Source organism: Lissotriton vulgaris, unplaced genomic scaffold, assembly GCF_964263255.1.
Source record: "Lissotriton vulgaris unplaced genomic scaffold, aLisVul1.2 SCAFFOLD_1329, whole genome shotgun sequence".
Classification (NCBI taxonomy): domain Eukaryota; kingdom Metazoa; phylum Chordata; class Amphibia; order Caudata; family Salamandridae; genus Lissotriton; species Lissotriton vulgaris.
The window spans coordinates 74,819-98,288 of record NW_028255097.1 but is presented as its reverse complement, the minus strand read 5'-3'; the positions used below and the strand labels follow the sequence as shown (position 1 = coordinate 98,288).

The following is a 23,470-nucleotide window of genomic DNA, read 5'->3' as shown; positions in this document are numbered from 1 at the left end:
CACAAGCTGTGCCTTGATCACACAAAACGTGTGATCAAGGCACAGCTTGTGTCGAAACGCGTAGATTTATTGGAATTTTCAGCTGTAAGGTCCGCAGAACTAACGCGAACTAACGCGCCACCCGACGTAGAGAGAAAGGATTCCGGAAGGACCCTTGTCGTTTGTATATATATATATATATATGGTCCAGTGGAAGGCTAGCAGTAGCCGAAACGCGTAGGCCGTACATATCTATGCACGCATATTTGCACATGGTGTGTGAATAAAAAGAAAACATTTGTAAACTTTACCTGTCTGCTGTGCCGTGACTTCACCGTTTGAGGAGTAGCGTGGAGAATCCAAGGAATATATATATATATATATATATATATATATATATATATATATATATATATATATATATATATATTCAACAACAAAGTCCATGTCACGGAGGGCGCACTCATTAGCTGGTGCTTGAGGTAAGGCTGGACTATTCCTCAAAAATGTATTTATCAGAATTTCAAAACATCACGCAGCACTCTCCTCTGGGTTTTCTTTTTTTTTCTTTATTAAGCCATCTTACTCCACCCGAGTAATATGGCTTAATAAAGAAGGAAAAAAAAACAAGGAGACTGCTGCATGATATTTTGATATGTATATTCTTGTAGGTAAATATGTAAAAACAGTATTATAAAAGAACATTTTCGGGACTTAGCGCTATCTCAAGGGCTAACAATATTGGCAACCACACTAGAAAGGCAGGTATATACATTCATTTGTTTAACGCATCCACATTTAGCATGTGGCTCCACTGCTTCATTTCCTGTTATAGGCATTTGTTGTGTTTGACCAATTTGCAGTTTAGCCTTAGAAAGGGCTTTGAATGCCTCCATATTTTGAGCACATCATTCTTCATAGATGCCAGAACAAGTTCTATAGCTAAACATCCACATAAAAGTATCATAACTTTGAGAATATGTTTGGCATATGACAGTAGTTAAACATTAAATGTGGCTATGAAAATCTTTTAATCTTGTAATTTTGTGCCAGGGATTTTTAGATCATTTGCAAAATTGTTCATATTTAGACCTTGTTGCTCATTAATTGCTTAGGTGCAAAATATTTACAACACAATCATGAATTGCACGTAGAAAAGGGTAGACTCTTGGTCAAAATTCTTAAAGGAATTACTAATGGCGATTCACATCTACGTGTTTAAGTAAGAATAGATCATTTTTCAAGATCAAGCAATATTTAAAGGGGCGAAATGCTAGTCTGGTACAGTGACATTTGTAAATTATCATACTTACTTGACACTGTTGATGATGTGGTTGATGTTATTCTTGTGGTGGGTGTTGTAGTTGGGGTGGATGTTGTGCTCCTGGTGGATGTTGTGGTTAATGTGGATGTCCTGGTAGTTGGTGTTGTAGTAGGTGATGTGGATGTGGTTGGTGTGGATGTTGTGGTAGTTGATGTAGTTGGGGTGGATGTTCTGGTGGTTGGGGTTGATGTTTGTCTTGTGGTGGGCGTTGTAGTTCGGGTGGATGTTCTGGTGGTTGGGGTTGATGTTTGTCTTGTGGTGAGTGTTGTAGTTGGGGTGGATGTTGTGGTTAAGGTGGATGTCCTGGTAGTTGATGTTGTAGTTGGTGATGTGGATGTTGTGGTTGGTGTGGATGTTGTGGTTGGTGTGGATGTTGTTGTAGTTGGGGTGGATGTTCTGGTGGTTGGGGTTGATGTTTGTCTTGTGGTGGGTGATGTAGTTAGGGTGGATGTTCTGGTGGTTGGGGTTGATGTCTGTCTTGTGGTGGGTGTTGTAGTTGGGGTGGATGTTGTGGTTAATGTGGATGTCCTGGTAGTTGATGTTGTAGTTGGTGATGTGGATGTGGTGGTTGGTGTGGATGTTGTGGTAGTTGAAGTAGTTGGGGTGGATGTTCTGGTGGTTGGGGTTGATGTTCGTCTTGTGGTGGATGATGTAGTTCGGGTGGATGTTCTGGTGGTTGGGGTTGATGTTTGTCTTGTGGTGCGTGTTGTAGTTGGGGTGGATGTTGTGGTTAAGGTGGATGTCCTGGTAGTTGATGTTGTAGTTGGTGATGTGGATGTTGTGGTTGGTGTGGATGTTGTGGTAGTTGATGTAGTTGGGGTAGATGTTCTGGTGGTTGGGGTTGATGTTTGTCTTGTGGTGGATGATGTAGTTCGGGTGGATGTTCTGGTGGTTGGGGTTGATGTTTGTCTTGTGGTGAGTGTTGTAGTTGGGGTGGATGTTGTGGTTAAGGTGGATGTCCTGGTAGTTGATGTTGTAGTTGGTGATGTGGATGTTGTGGTTGGTGTGGATGTTGTGGTAGTTGATGTAGTTGGGGTGGATGTTCTCGTGGTTGGGGTTGATGTTAGTCTTGTGGTGGGTGATGTAGTTCGGGTAGATGTTCTGGTGGTTGGGGTTGATGTTTGTCTTGTGGTGAGTGTTGTAGTTGGGGTGGATGTTGTGGTTAAGGTGGATGTCCTGGTGGTTGATGTTGTAGTTGGCGATGTGGATGTTGTGGTTGGTGTGGATGTTGTGGTAGTTGATGTAGTTGGGGTGGATGTTCTGGTGGTTGGGGTTGATGTTAGTCTTGTGGTGGGTGATGTAGTTCGGGTGGATGTTCTGGTGGTTGGGGTTGATGTTTGTCTTGTGGTGAGTGTTGTAGTTGGGGTGGATGTTGTGGTTAAGGTGGATGTCCTGGTAGTTGATGTTGTAGTTGGTGATGTGGATGTGGTTGGTGTGGATGTTGTGGTAGTTGATGTAGTTGGGGTGGATGTTCTGGTGGTTGGGGTTGATGTTTGTCTTGTGGTGGATGATGTAGTTCGGGTGGATGTTCTGGTGGTTGGGGTTGATGTTTGTCTTGTGGTGAGTGTTGTAGTTGGGGTGGATGTTGTGGTTAAGGTGGATGTCCTGGTAGTTGATGTTGTAGTTGGTGATGTGGATGTTGTGGTTGGTGTGGATGTTGTGGTAGTTGATGTAGTTGGGGTGGATGTTCTAGTGGTTGGGGTTGATGTTAGTCTTGTGGTGGGTGATGTAGTTCGGGTGGATGTTCTGGTGGTAGGGGTTGATGTTTGTCTTGTGGTGGGTGTTGTAGTTGGGGTGGATGTTGTGGTTAAGGTGGATGTCCTGGTAGTTGAAGTTGTAGTTGGTGATGTGGATGTTGTGGTTGGTGTGGATGTTGTGGTAGTTGATGTAGTTGGGGTGGATGTTCTGGTGGTTGGGGTTGATGTTAGTCTTGTGGTGGGTGATGTAGTTCGGGTAGATGTTCTGGTGGTTGGGGTTGATGTTTGTCTTGTGGTGAGTGTTGTAGTTGGGGTGGATGTTGTGGTTAAGGTGGATGTCCTGGTGGTTGATGTTGTAGTTGGTGATGTGGATGTTGTGGTTGGTGTGGATGTTGTGGTAGTTGATGTAGTTGGGGTGGATGTTCTGGTGGTTGGGGTTGATGTTAGTCTTGTGGTGGGTGATGTAGTTCGGGTGGATGTTCTGGTGGTTGGGGTTGATGTTTGTCTTGTGGTGAGTGTTGTAGTTGGGGTGGATGTTGTGGTTAAGGTGGATGTCCTGGTAGTTGATGTTGTAGTTGGTGATGTAGATGTTGTGGTTGGTGTGGATGTTGTGGTAGTTGATGTAGTTGGGGTGGATGTTCTGGTGGTTGGGGTTGATGTTAGTCTTGTGGTGGGTGATGTAGTTCGGGTAGATGTTCTGGTGGTTGGGGTTGATGTTTGTCTTGTGGTGAGTGTTGTAGTTGGGGTGGATGTTGTGGTTAAGGTGGATGTCCTGGTGGTTGATGTTGTAGTTGGTGATGTGGATGTTGTGGTTGGTGTGGATGTTGTGGTAGTTGATGTAGTTGGGGTGGATGTTCTGGTGGTTGGGGTTGATGTTAGTCTTGTGGTGGGTGATGTAGTTCGGGTGGATGTTCTGGTGGTTGGGGTTGATGTTTGTCTTGTGGTGAGTGTTGTAGTTGGGGTGGATGTTGTGGTTAATGTGGATGTCCTGGTAGTTGATGTTGTAGTTGGTGATGTAGATGTTGTGGTTGGTGTGGATGTTGTGGTAGTTGATGTAGTAGGGGTGGATGTTCTGGTGGTTGGGGTTGATGTTTGTCTTGTGGTGGGAGTTGTAGTTGGGGTGGATGTTCTGGTGGTTGGGGTTGATGTTTGTCTTGTGGTGGGTGTTGTAGTTGGAGTAGATGTTGTGGTTAATGTGGATGTCCTGGTAGTTGATGTTGTAGTTGGTGATGTGGATGTTGTGGTTGGTGTGGATGTTGTGGTAGTTGAAGTAGTTGGGGTGGATGTTCTGGTTGTTGGGGTTGATGTTCGTCTTGTGGTAGTTGATGTAGTTCGGGTGGATGTTCTGGTGGTTGGGGTTGATGTTTGTCTTGTGGTGAGTGTTGTAGTTCGGGTGGATGTTGTGGTTAAGGTGGATGTCCTGGTAGTTGATGTTGTAGTTGGTGATGTGGATGTTGTGGTTGGTGTGGATGTTGTGGTAGTTGATGTAGTTGGGGTGGATGTTCTGGTGGTTGGTGTTGATGTTCTGGTGGTTGGTGTTGATGTTTGTCTTGTGGTGGGAGTTGTAGTTGGGGTGGATGTTCTGGTGGTTGGGGTTGATGTTTGTCTTGTGGTGGGTGTTGTAGTTGGGGTGGATGTTGTGGTTAATGTGGATGTCCTGGTAGTTGATGTTGTAGTTGGTGATGTGGATGTTGTTGTTGGTGTCGATGTTGTGGTAGTTGAAGTAGTTGGGGTGGATGTTCTGGTAGTTGGGGTTGATGTTCGTCTTGTGGTAGATGATGTAGTACGGGTGGATGTTCTGGTGGTTGGGGTTGATGTTTGTCTTGTGGTGGGTGTTGTAGTTGGGGTGGATGTTGTGGTTAATGTGGATGTCATGGTAGTTGACGTTGTAGTAAGTGATGTGGAAGTCGTTGGTGTGGAAGATTCTGTAGTTTCTGTGGTGGGGGACTCTGTTTCGGTAGGTGTTGATTCTGAAGAGGTGAACTCTGTTTCAGTTGTGATCTCAGTTGTGGAAGAGGTGGGTGGGGTTGAAGTTGTGGTAGATGTGAGTGTTGTGGTGGTGGATGTAGTTGGGGTGGATGTTGTGGTGGTTGGGGTGGACGTTGTGGTGGTTGGGGTTGATGTTCGTCTTGTGGTGGAAGATGTAGTTGGTGTGGATGTTCTGGTGGTTGGGGTTGATGTTTGTCTTGTGGTGGGAGTTGTGGTTGGGGTGGATGTTGTAGTTGGCTTCGTCGATGTTGTCGTTGGTGTAGTTGAGGTCACTGTGAAAGAAAAAACAGAGCTTGAATGGACATAGCATTGGTGGTTGTTTTAAAGACAAATGAGCTTGGAAATATTGTTTTTAGTTATGCTCTATTTTCTTTTATGCCCTGTTTCTCTTCAAGATCTTACCTTGGTTCCAGGCCTTCAACTGAATATAGCTATGCTGTCGGACCCTGTGATAAGTAGTTTCCACTATTCCCAATGGCTTATGTTAGTCTGAGGCACCTATCTGTGCAGATATAGCTCTGCATGCCCCTTTTGCAGCTTTTTTCTCATTTTGGGAGGGGTGTCTATGCCTTCCTGCTTTCTCATTGGTCATCAGTGATACTGAAAAGGCAGGCATATGATGACAGTATTTCTATTCCTCTGCAGTGCCAGTAACACCAACTTACATTTGAAGCATAGAGATTGTAGACAACGAAGAACAGAAAACTTAGCTAGCTTATGGCCTGACATATCAGAGGAATGTTGGAAGTATAATGGAGACTTTTAAAGATATCTGAGGTGTATCAGATCCAGGAGGTGAGTATGTTAAAGCAGAGGCATGGCTCCAGGACAAGGTATTGGAAGTATAATAGGCAGGCAAGTGAAAAGACTGGGCGGCGCAGGCAGCCCTCCTAGGCTGCCAATATTGATGTTTATGTTGAAAAGCAACCCAATTTAGTAGCTACAATGGCCTTGGCACTCCTGTCTATATACCCCCTAGTCTGTTTCTGCCCAACAAAATTATTAGCCCCAGTTTCTGTTTGTTTATATATTAACACCATTGCCCTCTGCCAGGATTCTAAGCAGGGTTTTTGGTTTCAACATGCGGTTGACTACCTCTCATTAACCCCTTATTCCAAGGCTGCTAAATTCCTCAACAATTCTCTGCTACTGAGCTAACTCAACTCCTGTGATAACCTTCCACTAAACTACTACACATTTGATTGGGTGCTTAACTTCACCAAAAAAGCCTCTACAGTGCAACCAGACATGTTGCCATCTAGTCCAATAGGCACCAAGCTGAATAAAAATATTAAGCCCTTAACAAATTCCTAGCTCTGGATGTAGATCCATCCATGGCTCTTACCCATTTTACTCATCACCATCATGGACTGTACAATAATGAATGATTGAATGAATGAATGTGGATCTTGTAATGCGCAAACTTAACCCAGAGGGCATCAAGGCGCAGACAACAAACAAACATAGGGTCTCAGCAAAGAAGGTAGCACAGAATTAATAGACCTGAGAAAAGATCCAGGTCTTTAAAAGTTTACGGAAAATCCCCAGTGAGGGCTGATTGGAAAGTTCAAGGGGGAGAGAATTCCACAGTTGAGGGGCCAGGATGGAAAAGGCTCTTCCTCCCCACTTTGCCCTTTTAAATCTGGGCACAGAAAGAAGATTCTTAGAGGCCGAGCGAAGGGTTCTGTTGGGAGTGGTAAATATTACTTTTATTTGATTTCATTAAAAATCATAAAAGCATGAGAAAAACACATCTTACATAATAATTAGCTAAGGTTAAAAATCTATGAAATATAGACGAGTAAAACCAATGTCCTTTCGTAAGCTTTGGTCACTGCGACAGTTTAAGCGATAACCATATAAGAAGTTCATTGCAGTTCGATGTGAAAAGAGCAGTACTTGATACCTGTGCAGATAGGCAGTTACCGGTCAGTCATATGCCTTTGCCATGTGGACTATTGTCTTTTTTGTCCAGTTCTTTAGCCGCTATTTTCCAAAAGGTGATCGCTCGACATGACAGCTGGATTGACAGTCCACCAAGGCATTGTATCACTGCAGCTCTGCACGATCTCAATTGGTGCTTCCTGAAAATCTCCAGAAGAATTATTTTACGATGTTCCAGTAGTGCAGGGCAGATGCATAAGAGGTGTAATAACGACTCTTCTCCTTGGTCACACAGGCGACATTCTCTCGTGGGCCATGTAAACTTCCATTTCGGGGTTAAATCCTTTATAGGGAACGAACCCAACCGCAGCAGCGTCAAGTAGTGCTTTTTGTGATGCGAGAAGTGTTCGGACAAGTACGGTTGGGGTTTCAAAAACTGGTATGATTGAATCACTGCCCATGCGTGTTTTTTCTTAGCTAAGGCAATTTTGTCCGTTAGTAGCGAAGTTCGTTTTATTGCGCTGTTCACCATGTTTTTGAACCCTGAATATGACGTTGTTGTGTGCCATGCCTCTTCAAGATGTAAATCAGCGAGTGATTCTTTTAGGATTGATGCAATGGAATTTTTTTGCCTCGCCTGATTTTTAATTTCTTCCCAACAGCAGTGGGCTAAAGTGTCGTCTTCCGCTTGCCTCATCCGCCAGTAATATTTAACCATCACCCCTTGTCTTGCTGGTTTCTGATTTTTCAGCCCATATTCCAGTCGGACTTGCGCCTGAGAAATATGTCGAGGAATTAAAAAGAGGCGCTTGAAGAAACTCGTTTGGGCTAGATTTAAGGCGGCTGCATCTTTGGTGTTCAAAATTTCCGACCCATATGATATTGAGGGTAAAAATTTGGCTGCGATTATCTTAAGCAACTGGCCTGTTGGACTACCTTTTAGCTTCTTCTGTAAAATGTTGAAGGCGTACAGGAGTTGTTTTGCTTTGGTATTCCCTTGGTCCAAATGTAGCTTGTATTTAAGTGAGTGGTCAAGTTGGAACCCCAGGTATTTGTATGAGTCCACCTGGGATATTGGTTTTTCCTCCAGTTTCCAGATGAATTTTCCTTTTGACCCTTTTTTGTGGTGATTGCTGAAGCATAATACCTTTGTTTTCTTAAGGTTTATTATTAGTTGAGCAGAGGTGATATAAGATCCTAGTTGTGACAATGAACGCTGCAGGCCTATTGGTGTTTGTGCTAGGAGCACAATATCATCTGCGTATTGAAGGCTCCTGATCGGTGTTTTGCCTAATTTAGGTGGGTCGATTTGCACTTGTTGGAGGCACTTCTCAAGATCAGCTGTGTAGATGTTGAATAAACAGGGGGCCAACACACACCCCTGTTTTAGACCGTTTGATGTTGTGATCTTGTTTGTTATAGTGCGGCCATCTCCTTTCCTTATCTGCACCCACGTATTTGAGTAAAGATTGATTATTGCCTCCAAAAGTTTGGATGGTGCCCCCCAGGTTTGCATTTTGGCCCACAGCTTCTTTCTCGGGACCTTGTCGAACGCTGCTTTAAGGTCGATAAAGCATGCGTACAAGGTTCGAGATTTTGCGTAGGCTTGATTAGCTAGTAATGTTACAGCAGAGATATTGGTAAGGGTGCCCATTCCGGCCCGAAATCCAGTTTGGGTATTCGGTATCAGGTTTATGCGTTTGACCCAATCCTCTAGATCTGCCAAGAGATTTGCAGCATATATCTTGGCCTCCACATCGATCAGTGCAATCAATCTATAGTTTGCAGAGTCTACACGTGAACCCGTTTTGTATATAGGATTTAAAATACTTCCTCGCCATGAGTCGGGGATCGAGCCGGTTGTTAATGCGTACGTAAACAATGGAGTTAGAGTGCCAGTCCAAAATGGAGGGTCGTGCTGGAATAGTGCATTTGGCAGGCCATTTGGACCTGGTGCTCCCTCAGATCTTAAATTTTTTATAATTTTAAGAACCCGGTCTTGTGTAATTTGTAACGGAGGCTCTGAAGATTCTAACTTTTGTGTTTTAAGCGTGGTTTCTAAAGTGGGAACTTCCTGCTTTGTAGCATCCAAGAGTGGGGTAGCGTTATATGTCTGATCAATATGGTCTCTCCAGGTATGTTCCGTTATGTCTGAATTAAAGTGCCGGTTCTTACCATTTGTTAACTGGTTGATAACTTCCCAGAACAGCTTAGAATCTCTCTGCTTACTAGCGTAATGAAGTTTCGCCCAGAGATTTTCGCTATATTCATTCTTGGCCACCTTGATGTCTCTTTTTAGCCCTTTTCTTGTTTTTGAGATTAGGGCAAAGATGTCGCGATTGGGATCTGGGCCTCTGAGTCAAAGTTGTCTTAAGTATTTGTTTAGTAGTCTTTTTTGTTTCCTTAGGCTGTTCGTGAACCAAACTGCCCCTACTGGGGTTCTACTTTTGCGTCCATCACCTTGTCTTGAGAATTCGTTGTTTAGGTCGTGAGTGAAGGATTCCCAAGCCTTTGGACACAATGGTTCAGTTTTGAAATTCTCGAGAAGAGTAATGCATGTAGCCATGATATCATCTATTTTCCCCTTATTCCAAGTGAGTCGTTTTAGATTGTAGCATTGCGTTGGTAAAGAAATTGCATTGTCTCTTATGGGATTTGCCATGCTTATAAGCAGGGTGAATGTTTGGGGATAGTGATCACTTTCAGCTCTCTCTTTTATTAGATAGTTTGCAATATACGGAAGGATGTCCTGATCTGTAAATGTGTAGTCTAGGATTGAGCCTGATTTTTGAGTAACCCTGGTGTATGCTGGGGAGCCTTCTGGCAGAGCTTGACCGTTGAGCACGCACAATGAGAGTTTTTTTAGCAGGCAAGCACATCTGTCACCGTGTGTGTTACTTCGTTTTCTTCGTTGTGTATAGCCTGCTGATTTTCCTTTCCTGACATTTAAAAGGTTCATGTTGAAGTCTCCGGACAGGAGGATGTTAGCATGTGGATGCGCTAGTTTAAGGGTGGCTATTGTTTCTGTTAGTTTCTCTATCCTTGACATCTTTTGTTTGAATGAAGGATGGATGTAAATATTCAGTATAATGATACTAAAAGAAGATGTAGCCACTAATTTGATGCATAACATCCAGGTCGTGTCGAGGTCTACTACGGAGACATCCCAAGAAAGGTTGGTCGAAGCGAAGATGGAAAGACCTCCTTTTGCTCTGCCATACTTGGAATCCCTCTTTGCTGGGTTGAGATACTCTTTATACCCCACGATTGATGTTGGATTTGTCTGCCAAGTCTCCTGGAGGATGAGTAGGTCATGTTGAGTTATGAATTCCAAAAAGTCTGGGTCTTCTAATTTTGCACTTAGGCCATTCACATTCCAAGAGCAGATGCTACAGTAGTTTGCTGGTTTTGGTGTTTTGGATGGGTTTGTTCATGCTGTGCCATAACTGGTTCCAGTTTGATTCCTCTGCCCGTGTCCCGGGGGATTGTCTGCTGCGGGGTGAGCGATGGTGATGGTAATTTTCCTACCGGTATGAACTTTGTCATTGCTTGGCTAGGTTGATCCGGACCTTTCGCGCCTCTCAACATGCCCTTCTGTAGATTTGGTAGTTGTAACGGTGTTGGGTAACGCAGCGGAGCAAGCTTTTTTATCTCTATACCCCATTCGGCAAAGGCATCTTGTTGCTGCCAAATCTGCTCAGCAATGGAAATGTCGGAAAAAGTTACTCTAGTGATTTCATGACCCGTTGACTCAGAGTTGTTTCTGAATTCTATACTTTACAATTTACAGGTGTCTATGTGACTCAGTGAAGGAAGTGCCTTGAATAATTTTAAAAGTACGCCTCTGTTGAGAATATCTTGAGTTCCCCTTGAGACATAGTGGGGGATAAATTCCAACTTAATGTTGTGATCGGCCTTATCCGGCCTTTGTTTGCAATCTGTGCTCATTTCACTTTGTTTCACCTCGGCAATATGCTTCGGGGTCGTTCCGCGAAATTGCTGTATGTTACGTGTATTTCTTAGTGGATGCGTGTCCATGGCATTTGCCGGTGATATCAGGCGACTTCCCAGATGGTATCTGTTTGTTTGTTCAAGGTTACTCCCCTCCTCCTCATTTTCCCCCTCCTTAGGCAGGTTGACTTGTTTTACACTAATAGCAGTAGAGTTCATCGTGCTAGGCCCTGGTGGGGGTAATGTTCCTATAAGTTGTGTGGCCTGAGTTGTTGTGAGCCGTTTCTTTACCTTTTCTGAAGGCTTAACTATGCTATAGACTTTTGATGTCTGGCAATTTTCCGTTGTAGGTTGACTGAGATTTTTCAAGATGATGGGCTTTTGAGTTGATACGATCGGATGAGCCACTGGGCTTGCTTTCTCTACGGTTATGTTTGTTGCATTTGTTTCGTATTGTGTTGCTTCTGGCTCTGACGTAGTGTAGTTTGCATTTTGGGCCTGTCTTGTATGTTTTCCCTTTCTGGCCTTTCTCAGGCGTTTTCTCTCTCGCTTGCTTAGAGGTGCCGTGCTGTTTGTTTGGTTAGCCTTTCGCTCGTGACTGTTATCCGCTTGTGCCAAGGAGTGTATCGTGTCCGTAGTGTTTGATTGCTGTGGTGTATTAGTAATACCCGGTGTTTGTGCTGCGTTAATCTCTACGACTCCTGCATTTTCCTCTGTGCAACGGCTCTGGTGGGCCTGATCCTCTTCCCTCTGTGTTTCTTTTGATCTTTCTGTTGATGGGTTGATTTTTGAAGGGGTCGCCCTAATAACCCCCAATAATTCAGTCATTATGGTCGGAACTGTAGCTAATTGGTCTATTATTTGGGCGCAATGGCAGTGATATGATTGAAAGGTTGTTTCTCTGTCTGCCTGCACACTTGTGATCATTTCGTTAAACTTTTGCAGCTTTTGTTCCACCCCCTGAACGTAAATAGCAAGCGTGTTTAGGAGATCCACTTGGGTATCTAATTTATCTGCATGATAAGTCATAGCTTTACCAATGGTATGCAAAGTGTCTAGCAGGTGTATCCATACTGTTGGTGGTGGAGAGCTTGTTCTCTGATCCTGAAGGCGGTGGACGTCTGGAAATGAAAAAACCGGTGCGCCTGAAGGCTCCCTTGATCGAGCCCTTCTTTGTGACAGTGGCATCGTCAAAGAATTATCAAGGTTCTTGTCATCGTACTGATACATGAGCTCATGACTATTTGGATGGTGTATTTCCAATAACCGAGATGGCAAGGCGAATTGGTCTTGCATGTTTGTGTGCAAACCTGCTCTTTTACAGATTGTATCTCTGACAGAAAAGGATTATTATGGATTAGTACCTCTGTTGTCTTTGCATTGTGGCTTTGTCTGCTTTCTTGGAAGGCTGTGGAAGTTTGGAATTGCGTGCCTTGAGCTTCAAAATCTAGTATGCATCAAATATCTGGTTGTTTCTCCCCGAGCTCTTCGATTGAGGATTTGCTGCTTTTTTTGTTTATATCTCGGAAGACATTTATTTCCGTTAAGTTTTGAACTTCTATGATTTTGTTATTGGGATTGAGATTTTTGTGATTTGAGCCTATTAGATCTGTTGAAGTATTGGGGTCGTTATGGGCTTTGATTTCCTTATTTCCCTTAGTTGTTTTGATTGCCACATTTAGGAAATCTGTGATTAATGACAGTCTACTGCTATTGGGGCATGAGTGGTGACTTGATGGTACTGGTGTGGCTGATGGAGTTCCTTTCTTGCCTCTGTCTTGGGAGACATGAGGGGCTGATTCCGTGACACTTTTGCTACTGCTGCGGGTGATTCGCTTCACACTTGCCGAACCAGGGGTTACTGAGATAACGGACGTGACAGAGGTAGAGACTCCCGGCGCCTGCGGCCTGTCACCGTCTCCGTCATCTTCATCATCAGCTTGCCCCCGTCCTGCATTTGTCCCCTCTGGAGTTGCTCTGGGTGTGATTTCTGGTGTGAATTTAAGTGAAGTACTGATATCCGCCTTAACTGGCTCTGTGAGTTCATTCAGCATCTGCTCCTTCTTTGAACTTGCATTAGTCTTTTTGTCTTTTTTTTTAATTTCCCCATCTCTAATTGTTCCTGATCTCATGACGAAAAGTTATAAGCAAATGCACTTCCCTGGCTAGACGGCTGAGGTTTAAAAACTTTGATTGAGGTATGAAAGAGGAATGTTCAACGATAAAATTGAGTTTTAGCCTCCTTTTTTTTTCCTCTCTAAGTAGCAATATGCAATATGCAAATGTAATGAATCAAGTGTTGAGTCAGTCAGGCTATATGCAAGGATAATTAGTTAGTTGGTTAATTGGTGTAATTTGGTTTGGCCTTGCTTGAAAGACAAGCTATGGAGTCTGAGAAGCGAAGGTGGGGGAGGGGGGTGCAGCCTGGTCTGAGTCAGAGCCCCTCACAACGCCCCCCACATCAACTACTCACCAAAAATTCCGAAACTTGCTCATTGTCGGTTTTGTGTGTCCGTTTGTGTGGCTCCGTGCCTTTCCTTGCTTACATTGAGCTAGGCTGTGCTAATCTGTGTTGATCTCCTTGCCGGGGCTCTGCAACTCGTGCTTTTTTACGGGGTCTGGCCTCTGGCCTCTGGTCTCTGGTTTAGCCTCTGCCCCCCCCTCCACTGCCTCCATACTCCGGTACTCCCGTGGGGGCCAGGGTAGGTGGGGCGGGCCGCTGGTTCACTGGTTCGCTGGTTCACTGACCGTGGCTCCTGCCCAGCTGCTCCCTGCTCTCACTGGCCGCTCCTCTCACTGGCCGCTCCTCCTGCTTCCCGTCCAAGTCTGAGTTCCCTCCGGGTCCCGGGCTCGCTACTCGCCACACCTTTGCTGTGCCCCCGGTGCCACCGTAAAGATGTGGCAGCCGTAAACCTTTGGCAAGTGGGCGGCTGGTGTGCGGGCGGCGGGTGAGCGATGAGCGATGAGTGAAGCGCGGTGTGCGGCGTGCAGGGGTTCACCAGGTCAGCAGCTCGACAGTTTGGGGGCTCTGCACTCCCACTCAGTCGGCTGTGGTTAATTCCAAGTACCCCTGTCCCCCACAGGGGCACTGCTGGAGCCTGGACCCCGCTGGAGCTGCCGCTTCTCTCTCTCCTCGTGTCTTCCCATTTTTCGTTTGGCATTCGCTGCTCACTCCTGAACACTAGAAGTCGCCCTCACACAGCAACCAGCAGGAATACTTCAATGTAGTGTGCAAATATGGAAGTTGGGAGTGTAGGGGCTGACAAGGGACCTGATACCTTCAGAAACTGATCCAAAAACCTGCCCTATGGGCCAGGCAGATATGCTTGAAAGAAATCCTGGCCTGAATCGGTAGCCAGCGGAGATCTTTCCTGGCCTGGGTTGCAGATGCAAGCCTACGGAGGATCAGAACCATCCTGACTGCGGCATTCTGCACCACCTGGAGGCGATGGAGAGACTTCTTATTAATGCCACCTTAGAGCGCATTACAATAGTCGAGCCTGGAGGAAACCAGGTCAACTGTTGACTGTTTGCTGGCTTCAGGCGACAGATATGGGGCAATCTTTTTAAGCGTCCGGATGATGGCACAGCAGGTGGACACTGTTCTGTTGACCTGAGGGTCAAAGGAGAGGAACTGATCTATTAGTACGCCCAAATTCCTGGCTGAATGGATGGGGGCAATCCCCCAAGGAGGGAGGCCACCAATCCCAGACCAAATGTCTTGGTTTCCTCCAAAAATCAAAACCTCAGTCTTTTCCCCATTTAATTTTAGATAGTTTCGCACCATCCATTGCGAGACTGTCTCCATACATGCTCGAAATTTTACTCTCTGGTGTCTCTGGTGAAGGAAAGAGGACAGGAGATTAAGGGCAGTGCCTCCCACCCCTATCCCTTCCAGCCTATCAACCAGGATTGCAGGGGACAGAGTATCAAAGGCTGCAGTGAGATCAAGCAACACCAGCCGCGTAGTCTGTCCCCTGTCGACCTCACATCGGATGTTGTTGACCACAACTGTGAGGGCAGACTCAGTGCTGTGGGCAGCACGAAACCCATGTTGGGAAATGTCCAACAGCTTCGCGCTCTCCAGATGGGAAGTTAGATGGTGATTGAGATGGGCCTCAAGTATCTTGGCCAGGGCAGGGACCAGTGATATGGGCTGAAAGTTTTCTTAGGACACCCGGGTCCAGAAAGGCCTTTTTTAGAAGAGGCTTAACAACTGCAGTTTTCCAGGGTATGGGGAACATCCCCTCAATGATGGCAGTGTTCATGACCTCTAGAAGAGGAGGAAGAACAACCTCTCTGCATGACTTTTTGAAGGACAGGGGTCGAAGGGCGAGCATGACTTGGTGGCGTCGAGAAGGTGATTTAATTCTTCCAGGTAAAAAGAGGAAAGCTAGTAAAACCGGACTTGGAGCTAGATTCAGAAGCCTCATCCTGAGCAGGGAAAGGGGAGGAAAGTGGGGAAGCACAATTAGTATCCAGCTCCAGATTGGAGATTTTAAGGGAGTTGTAAATGTCAGCAATTTTAGAGTGAAAGTAGCTCACGATTTTATCACAGAGCTCCTGAGTCTCAATAACAGAGTCGGTAGCTTTAGGTGTCGACAAGGTGTCAAAGATTTTAAAGAGCTCTCTCGATGAATTTAGCGAGGCGGTGATAGTGCTAAAGTATTTCTTTTTTTCATCGACTATGGCCGTTTTATATTCCCTCAAAGCTAATTCATGTTGAATTTTCCCAGAGGAGTCAGGATGTGCCTGCCAGGATCTTTCTTGTTGTCTGCATTTCTGCCGTAGGAGTCTTAGACGATCCGAGTACCAAGGCGACAAGGGACTCTTCCTGGCCGAGTAATGTTTCTTAAGCGGCGCTAGGGTGTCCATCGCTTTAGATAAGGCGATGGACATACCAAGTGCAGCAGCATTGGGGTCTGACATGGAGAAGGAGCTAAAAGCCGTCATGAATGGGGCTAGGGAAATGTTACAGACCTCTCTATAATTTCTTCTAGTTTCCCAAACATTCCTGTTCCCTTGATTGGGGGCACAGAGAGAGGTGTTGAGATGGAAAGGCACTGCCCGATGGTCAGACCAGGCTAGAGGAATAGGAATTCCCATCGCCAGTCTTGTGTCGTTCGAGAAGACGCCGTCTAGCGTTTGCCCAGCAAGGTGTGTAGGGCCTTCAACCAGTTGGCTCAGCCCACAAGCAGTCAAACCCTCAACCAAAGACATCGTTTCTCTGCCATCTGCCAGCTCAAGATGAAAATTAAAGTCGCCAAGAAGAGTTAGGTTGTGCTGGTTAATAAAGGGCTCTAGCAGTTTGAGTATTTAATGCGAAAAAGGGACCCTGGGCCCCAGGGGCCTGTAGCAGAGGATGCCGGAAAAGAAGGCTTTAGGGGCAAACTGTATAGAAAAATACATTGCCTCAAAATTATCTGAAGGAGACGAGAGGGGATCAGTACGACAGGTAAAGCAGTCTCTACACAGAATTCCCAGCCCTCCACCCCTCCGCTCGGGTCCGATCTATTCTGATCAGGGAGTATCCCTCTGGAATGGCATCGACCAAGTCTGGGCCAGAGGAATCAGAACCCCAGGTCTCAGTTATAAAGACCCAGGGGGGTTTCCTCTGTGCTACAAAGTCATTGAATGCTACGTTATTTTTGACCAGGGACCTGGCATTAACAAGAAAGCCTGCCTCATTTGGAGGGTTTTCTAAAACCTTAGCTGCCCCAGAACAAGCCCGATGCTTCCTAAAATGCCGAATATGAGCAGGTCTAGGTGCATTACAAGCACAGTTAATAATAGATATATTATCAGGAGATAGGGTATGATGACATATCATGGGAGGGGGTCTAATAGAGAGCAAGGTAGAAAGTGTATAAAGCTCACGATCAGCAGAACGTGGGAAACGGGGCCCAGCCCGTCTGGCCCGAGGCACGCTCTCAGCGCAGACGGGCTTAACTTTGGCGCGCTCCCGCTGTGCGCATCCGCTGTGCGCGGAGAGAATCATCCAGACTAAAAAGGGCTGACCCCGAGACTGGCGTCCCACCTGACCTAATCCAGCCAAGGGGAGCGGGGACCAACTGTTTGCCGACGCGCCCTCCACGCAAACGGGAACACCCGCGGTGGAACGCGGCACTAGGCAGAGGAGGCAACAAGCGGTAAAGCAACAAAATAGTAAGTAATCAGTTTAAGAGCCCAAAATCATGAAGTAAAGTGCAGAGTTAAAACATGGCGAAATTTTTAAAAGAGTAAAGAGTAAAATATACAGTACAAACATGAAGGAACCAATTATAAAGAATTGAAATACAGGTAATATGTCTTCAGATAAAGTCCTGGTAAAAGAGACAGCAATCTAAATAGTCATTGGTACAACAGAATGTGAATACATATAAAAAGCTAAATAAAAGATGGTGGCTAACGCTATCTAGCCCTTCTTCAGACATCGCTCATGTGGTTACCACACTCTGGAAAGAAATTAAGAAACACCAAAGACCAGTATGGGGTTGATTATGTAGTAGAAGTACAGCATGGCATCCCTTGCACACCAAATGCACATAGTTAGGAATAGGGTTTAAGCAAGTCTTTCCAGAGGCAGCCAACCAGAGATCAGAAAAGAACAAAATGCACAACAGTCTTAACACTGCTGGTGGAGCACATATATGTGCATTCGTCCAACGGCTTCCCCTCTCATAAGATGACCTTGTTAGACTTAGAGAGCTAGTCCATTCAAAAGCATCCTTGAGAGCTTTGTAGCTCTTTAAGTCATGTGATGACTTCTGTTAGGGAAAAAAACTAGGCATTGAACACTGGTAGTAGCCTGTGCTCCTCCTCCCTCAAGGCCAGGCTTTTAGTAGCTTTTTGTATCCTCTGCCAATCCCTTTCGACACAAGAACTAAGAATTAAATCCCAAAGCCCCAGAAAAGATCTTTAACATAGATGAACCAAGGAGTCTGTTCAGCCTGGCCTAGTAAGAACCTCACACACAGGGAGTCTAAAGAAGGGACCAAACTCGTTGCACTAAAGGCTAAGCCACAATAGAATGGCTCTTGCCACTGCTTGCCTGGTGAGTCTATATAAGCCATAACAAGCCTGCTGAAGAATGGCACCCAATCCCAGCACCTATAAATATCTTGCCCAGGACGTGCTCCCACTGTCGAAACTCAGTACCAAAGCACCTAAGCCTGTGGAATTAAGGCACCACAGCATGTGAAATCCTCCAGCCTAGTCTAGTGCTTTCCAAGCTGTGGGTCATGACCCGATTTTTAGTGGGTTATGAAAGTCCAAGCAATAAATAAAGATGCCTTTAAATTCTATATTTATGTTGTCACCTTTGCTGTCCTACAAAGACAGAGGTCAAATGTCAGGCTATATGTTCTGAGAAATTGCTAATACTTTCTATTTTAACATGGCGACTTGAGCTTACAAACTCTTCTCACTTTGCTGTCAGAGAAAGAAAAGTAAAGTCACTTATGTGAGAATCTTGCTGGGTGTAGGGAGTGTGAAAGGAAAGGGAGTGGAACGTCATTTTTTGGAGTAGACAACAAAATGTAAATACCCATAAAGGAACTGTACACATTCAGCAGTTAAGAAAGGACAAATGAAGCACATTTGTTTTGTAATGCTGAAGTGTGATGGAAACATAGATTTTAATAAGGTCAAAACCAATCAAGACACTGTACATAGGCAAATGGTACGCTTTCACTGAAACTCGATTTCCACACATCATTTGTCTACATCTGTGCGAATTTAGTGGCCATTTCAATGGAAAATATACTATTTGTAAATGACAGTGGACTACCACATAATGCTTTAGCTAAAATACAAATGAATTGAGGTGCATCCAGGTGTTTGTAACTGGGCACAATTGAGTTGTGGCTGAAGGCAGTGGGAGAGTGGGAGTTTCTCTCAGTGTCTGTTAGATGCACAAAGATGTTCAGAATACATGATCTTGGTCTCTCCGCAAAGCATGCAGAGCAATGATCATGTATTCCAGTTGCAGTTGTAATTCTATGCAAATTTGTGGGAAAGGGGCACTCTATGCAAATTTGTAGTGTATATGTTTAATCCACGCCCTTAATTATACATGCCCACCCTTTTCAGGGAACCCCCTACTTTTTTAATCCCACTTGAAGGCCTGCCTGTTGGTTCAAGGGGAGTGGAAGACACAGATGACAGATGGGCTGGGAGAGCAGCAGCTTCATTGAGGGGGTACAGGATCTGACGATGCCTGGCTAGGGATGCCTGCTTGTGTTTGCTTGCCTGCTCAAACTTTTAACCTTGGTGGCAATTACAATTGACCCTTTTCAGATATATTCTATACCATTATATCCCTTCAGAAGAAAATTTTAAAAAATCGAGCCTATGACCCAAGTGGCTTCTGAAAAGGTGTGTAATGAATGGACATACATGGCCGGAAAAAAAAATCTGCCTTTGCTTAAAGCTTTTCGTAGGGCCCTTGATTTACACCAGTGGTATTGGACTGTGAAAAAAACATTGACATGTCCAAGTAGCGCCTGCATATGTGAGAGTGATTTGGCTTTGCTAATATTTTTTTTTTTGTGGCAGGATGGGAGGGGCGGGCATGCAACACGTAACAGGTAGGGGTGGATTCTTGAGCAGCAGCTTAAGTAAACTAATAAAAAAAACAAAAAATAAAGTTAGGAAAAAAGCGCTATGATGCAGACAGTACTGACTGCATCATTTTGCTATTCATGCTATATCCAACATATACAGCAGGAATAGGGTGACAGGGGGAAAGCAACATGGCAACTTAAATAATTAAAAAAGTAAGAGTGCCTCCGAAAGTGCATGGCCAGTGGAAGGGCACCATTAAAGAAATCAATCAGTACTTGGCCCATGTGCCACAGAATGGACAAGCATGCAAAGAGGAAGAGGTAGTTAAGCTGGCACGTGCTTATCAATGAAAAGCAAGGACATGAGAGTGACGATGAAGCCAACCAGTGGTGAGCAATGGGCGGGCTCTCAGCCTCCTATATGTAAACAAAATGTCTCACAAGCAACAGGGCAAACAGAAACCTAAAAAGGCGTGGGTCAACACACAGCCCTGAAAACCATCTTGTTGACTGGGAAACTAACTTGTCAGCGACCCCTCTCCTCCAGTAGTGGACATTCGCTGAGTTGTTTTCATGAAGGGCTACACGGGTTCCCAAAAGCAACTTTTCGGACCTAGCACCCGCTGTGTCACCCACAACGGGGTCGATATATGGCACCACAGGCATGACGCAAGTTATAGGATGTGAGGTAAACAGGGCAGTGCTTAGTCTGAATCAGTTACGTTCAGTTCTGGTCTGCACATTCTCTGCCCTCATTCAAGCCTGCTTTGACAGCCTATATTTTCCAACTAGTGGAGCAACATGGCTGATGTTACACAACATCGAGTTCATCTTATCGCAATCCCTTCTGTTGCCTGGTAGCTACCCTGTTCTACTCCTCTCATGTGAGTATGAATTTTAAGCATATTATATTATAATGCCAGAGACTGTAGCACACACCATCACCCTACTTTTTGCAATGACTTCTAAATATATCCATCTAATCTGTAATTCTGTTCAATATATTGGACAAGGAGGGTTCTGGTAACCCTAAACCCACATCCCAGAAGGCTGTCCCAAGAAACATGAGGGCACTCTTCATCGACAGTTCCTCTGAGGACAGTTGCGATACTCATGCCAGAAGTACCACAAAATTCAACGGAGTGACTGCTTTGAGTATCACCATTTTAGAAAATCTGTAGAAAATGGTGACGTCCACACAACAAACTATAGAAAAACATATACCATTCTTAGACTTAGAAATTACTTTATTAGGTCTGTTTTGTGATCTAAAGATCATAAAAGTACGAAAAGCTATAAATACATTTAAAACCATATTAAGTTAAATAGATCGAATTTAGGTACAATCTGACAAACTAATTGGTCAAGGTAAAAAATCACGACATCATCTAAATCTTTTAGAAACCACTTGAAAATATGTAAACATGTTAAATAACAATTTTGATAATAAAAACAACATGACAATCAATCATTCACATGTAATCCTAAAATGGCCCATGCATAGTTATCCATTAAAAATACCTAGCTTAACATGTTTTATGTGCAGTGAGAGCCATATGTTTCCTACTTCTTATGCAAGCTAGCAAAAAAGAGGCTGTTGTAAAACAGATATTTGGATCCTCGAGTTGTTTTATATACAATAATGCCAAGCGGCATTGCCTAAAATTTAGCTTCTTTAGGATTGGGAGGATACATCTTTCTCTTTCCTTCTTGTAAAGCCCACAGAAAAAGAAGGTGTGATGGTCTGACTGCCCCAACTCCCTATCATTTGGGCATGCCGAGAGATCACCTTCTTGAAGGATAACCTAGCATCAATGTAGTTAAGTTTAAGCGGAATCTCAGCAAAATAAATCTGTGTATTTTATTTCCAATGTTGTTTAAATAGGAGAAATCCCCCACAATTATAGGTGGTAATTGGAAATATAGAATTACTGATTTCTTTTGCCGATTTCCTACCTGGCACTCGTATGCCACCTTTGAGAAGAAAATTTCCTTTAGTTTGTGCTTCGGAGTTATTCTACACAAGTTGGGACTGGTGAACAGTTCCTCTAAACCTAAGCTATGTTTACCCTCACATACTGAAGCCAAGGAAATGTACATGCATTTTCCAAAGCAATACAATTTTTAATTATAAACTGCGTTAAATCTACAGTATCTCTGCCCCATATTGAGTGCCACAAAAGTATCGGGCGATCTTGATAATATCTGTTATATAAGGTAGTCCTGCTTCCGTGTGGCAAATGTAATTCGAACACGATCTGGGGAGAGAAAGAACTTTCTTAAAAAATCGGTCTTAGACGATGACTTACCGGGACCATCCCCATATACCTGCCCCATATGGGGCTGCAGAGAGTGTCTTTGCCTGGTTTATTGACTTTATAATGGCTAATGGTTTTGTGTCCAGTCTGCTAGCGAAATAATGTATAGGTTCCACGCTCGTTTCCATCCCCAGAGCTCTATTTTCCAACATGTTAGCCCAGGACTGTTTTTTATCAAAATGGACCCCTAAATATGAAAAAGAGCCAATCACCTCTGGTCTCCTAGGGCCTAGAGAAAAGGATTGCGAACTCTCTAACACAGGGGTACCTACAATAACAACAAAGAACTTTGCTTCATTTACTTTTAGACCCACTGAAGCCATATGGGAAGTATAAGCAGTTATCAATCGTTGAAGGGCCTATTAATTCCACGTCATCCGCATATGTGAGAATCAACATTGTTTGGTATTCAAAAGTGCGCAGTCTGATATTGCTCCAGTCAATGCGGCACCAATCCTGTTTGTGTGTAAAGAGAATAGGAAGGGAGCGAGAACGCACCCCTGCCTATTGCCCTTTGCGATCTGAAATAAGCGGGTGCACTCCCCATCCTTCCCGTACCTAACACTGGCAGTCGCATTTGAATACAGCTGCCGAATAAAACAAGTGAGTTCTGGGTCCACCCCCATTTCCTCCATTATCTCCCACAAATGAGGATGGTTTACGCAATCAAAAGCAGAACTTAGGTCCATAAAACCCAAAAAGATCTGCCCTTGTTTTGCTCTAGTATATTTATCAGTCAGTTATCATAGCTAGGTTGTGGCCCTGGTCTATAGGGCCTATACAAGGCAGAAAACCATATTGCACCTGCATCAGGATCTTATTCTCCTTTGTCCACTCTTCTAACCGATTTAATAATAGGCGTCCCATTAGCTTTCCCGTGGTATCCAGTAATTAAATGGGTCTGTAGATCTGTGGTTTTAGTTTGTCTCCCTTTTTATATATTGGAACAATAATTCTAGTGTTTCATGAGGCTAGTGGGTTGGGTTTAGCAATTTCATTAAGAACATTGGTTAGTAGAGGGGCCCATAAGTCCTGGTGATCGAGAAAGAAATCTATGGGGACACCATTGGGGCCTGGAGCCTTTCCAGTAGTGACTTACCCAGTTCCCTAGTAACCTCTTGTACTGAAAAGGTCAGATATTCATTTATTGGTCTTTCTAGGTCAGGACCATTAGACCCAGAGATGTTATTTGAGTCGAAAATCTCTTCAAAATGGGCTACCCATTGATCTTCGCTTACATGAGTATCTAGAGATGGGTCGCTGTTTTTTTTTTAAATAAGGAGCATTGATCACTCTCCAAATGTTTTTTAAAATCTTGGAGGTGGCTGCTATCTCCAGTTGTTCCCATGCTTCTTCTCTTATAGCCTTTTCTCTATCCTTTCTGGCCACCATGTATGCCCTACAAAACAGCTTGATCTGGTCCCTGTCTTTTGGTTGTTCTTTTAGGGCCTTATGCAAATTCCTTAGAGTTTTGCACATGCACGATCAAAGCACCCTTTCTCTTGTGTTTTTGATGGGGTTTCAGTACTTGTCAGTGCCAGTTTTATTTTCTTCAGTAGGGTCTCAAAAGAAGAGGGCAAAAGGAAAGTATTGCCATCCTACTCTAGGCATTTTAGGGCAAGCACCTTATTCTCAGTTAAGAATTGAGGTATTAATTTAATCTTGTCTACTTGTGCCCACTTTAGCTGGTAACCATTTTGTCGAGCCAAGGTAGGTTTCTCTATTTTTTGGGCCAACTTTTCCCCCCTTAGATTTATCAATAAA

At 44.3% G+C, this 23,470-nt stretch overlaps 1 protein-coding gene across 1 annotated transcript in view; it reads right to left on the bottom strand.

The window, feature by feature from the left end:
• LOC147659245 (uncharacterized) overlaps positions 1-23,470 on the bottom strand; it is a 130,604-nt gene that overhangs the window by 32,316 nt on the left and 74,818 nt on the right. The window contains exon 22 of the mRNA XM_086951858.1: positions 1,293-5,261. Within this exon, the coding sequence (XP_086807984.1) occupies positions 1,293-5,261 (3,969 nt within the window). The remainder of the gene's footprint in view (positions 1-1,292; positions 5,262-23,470) is intronic.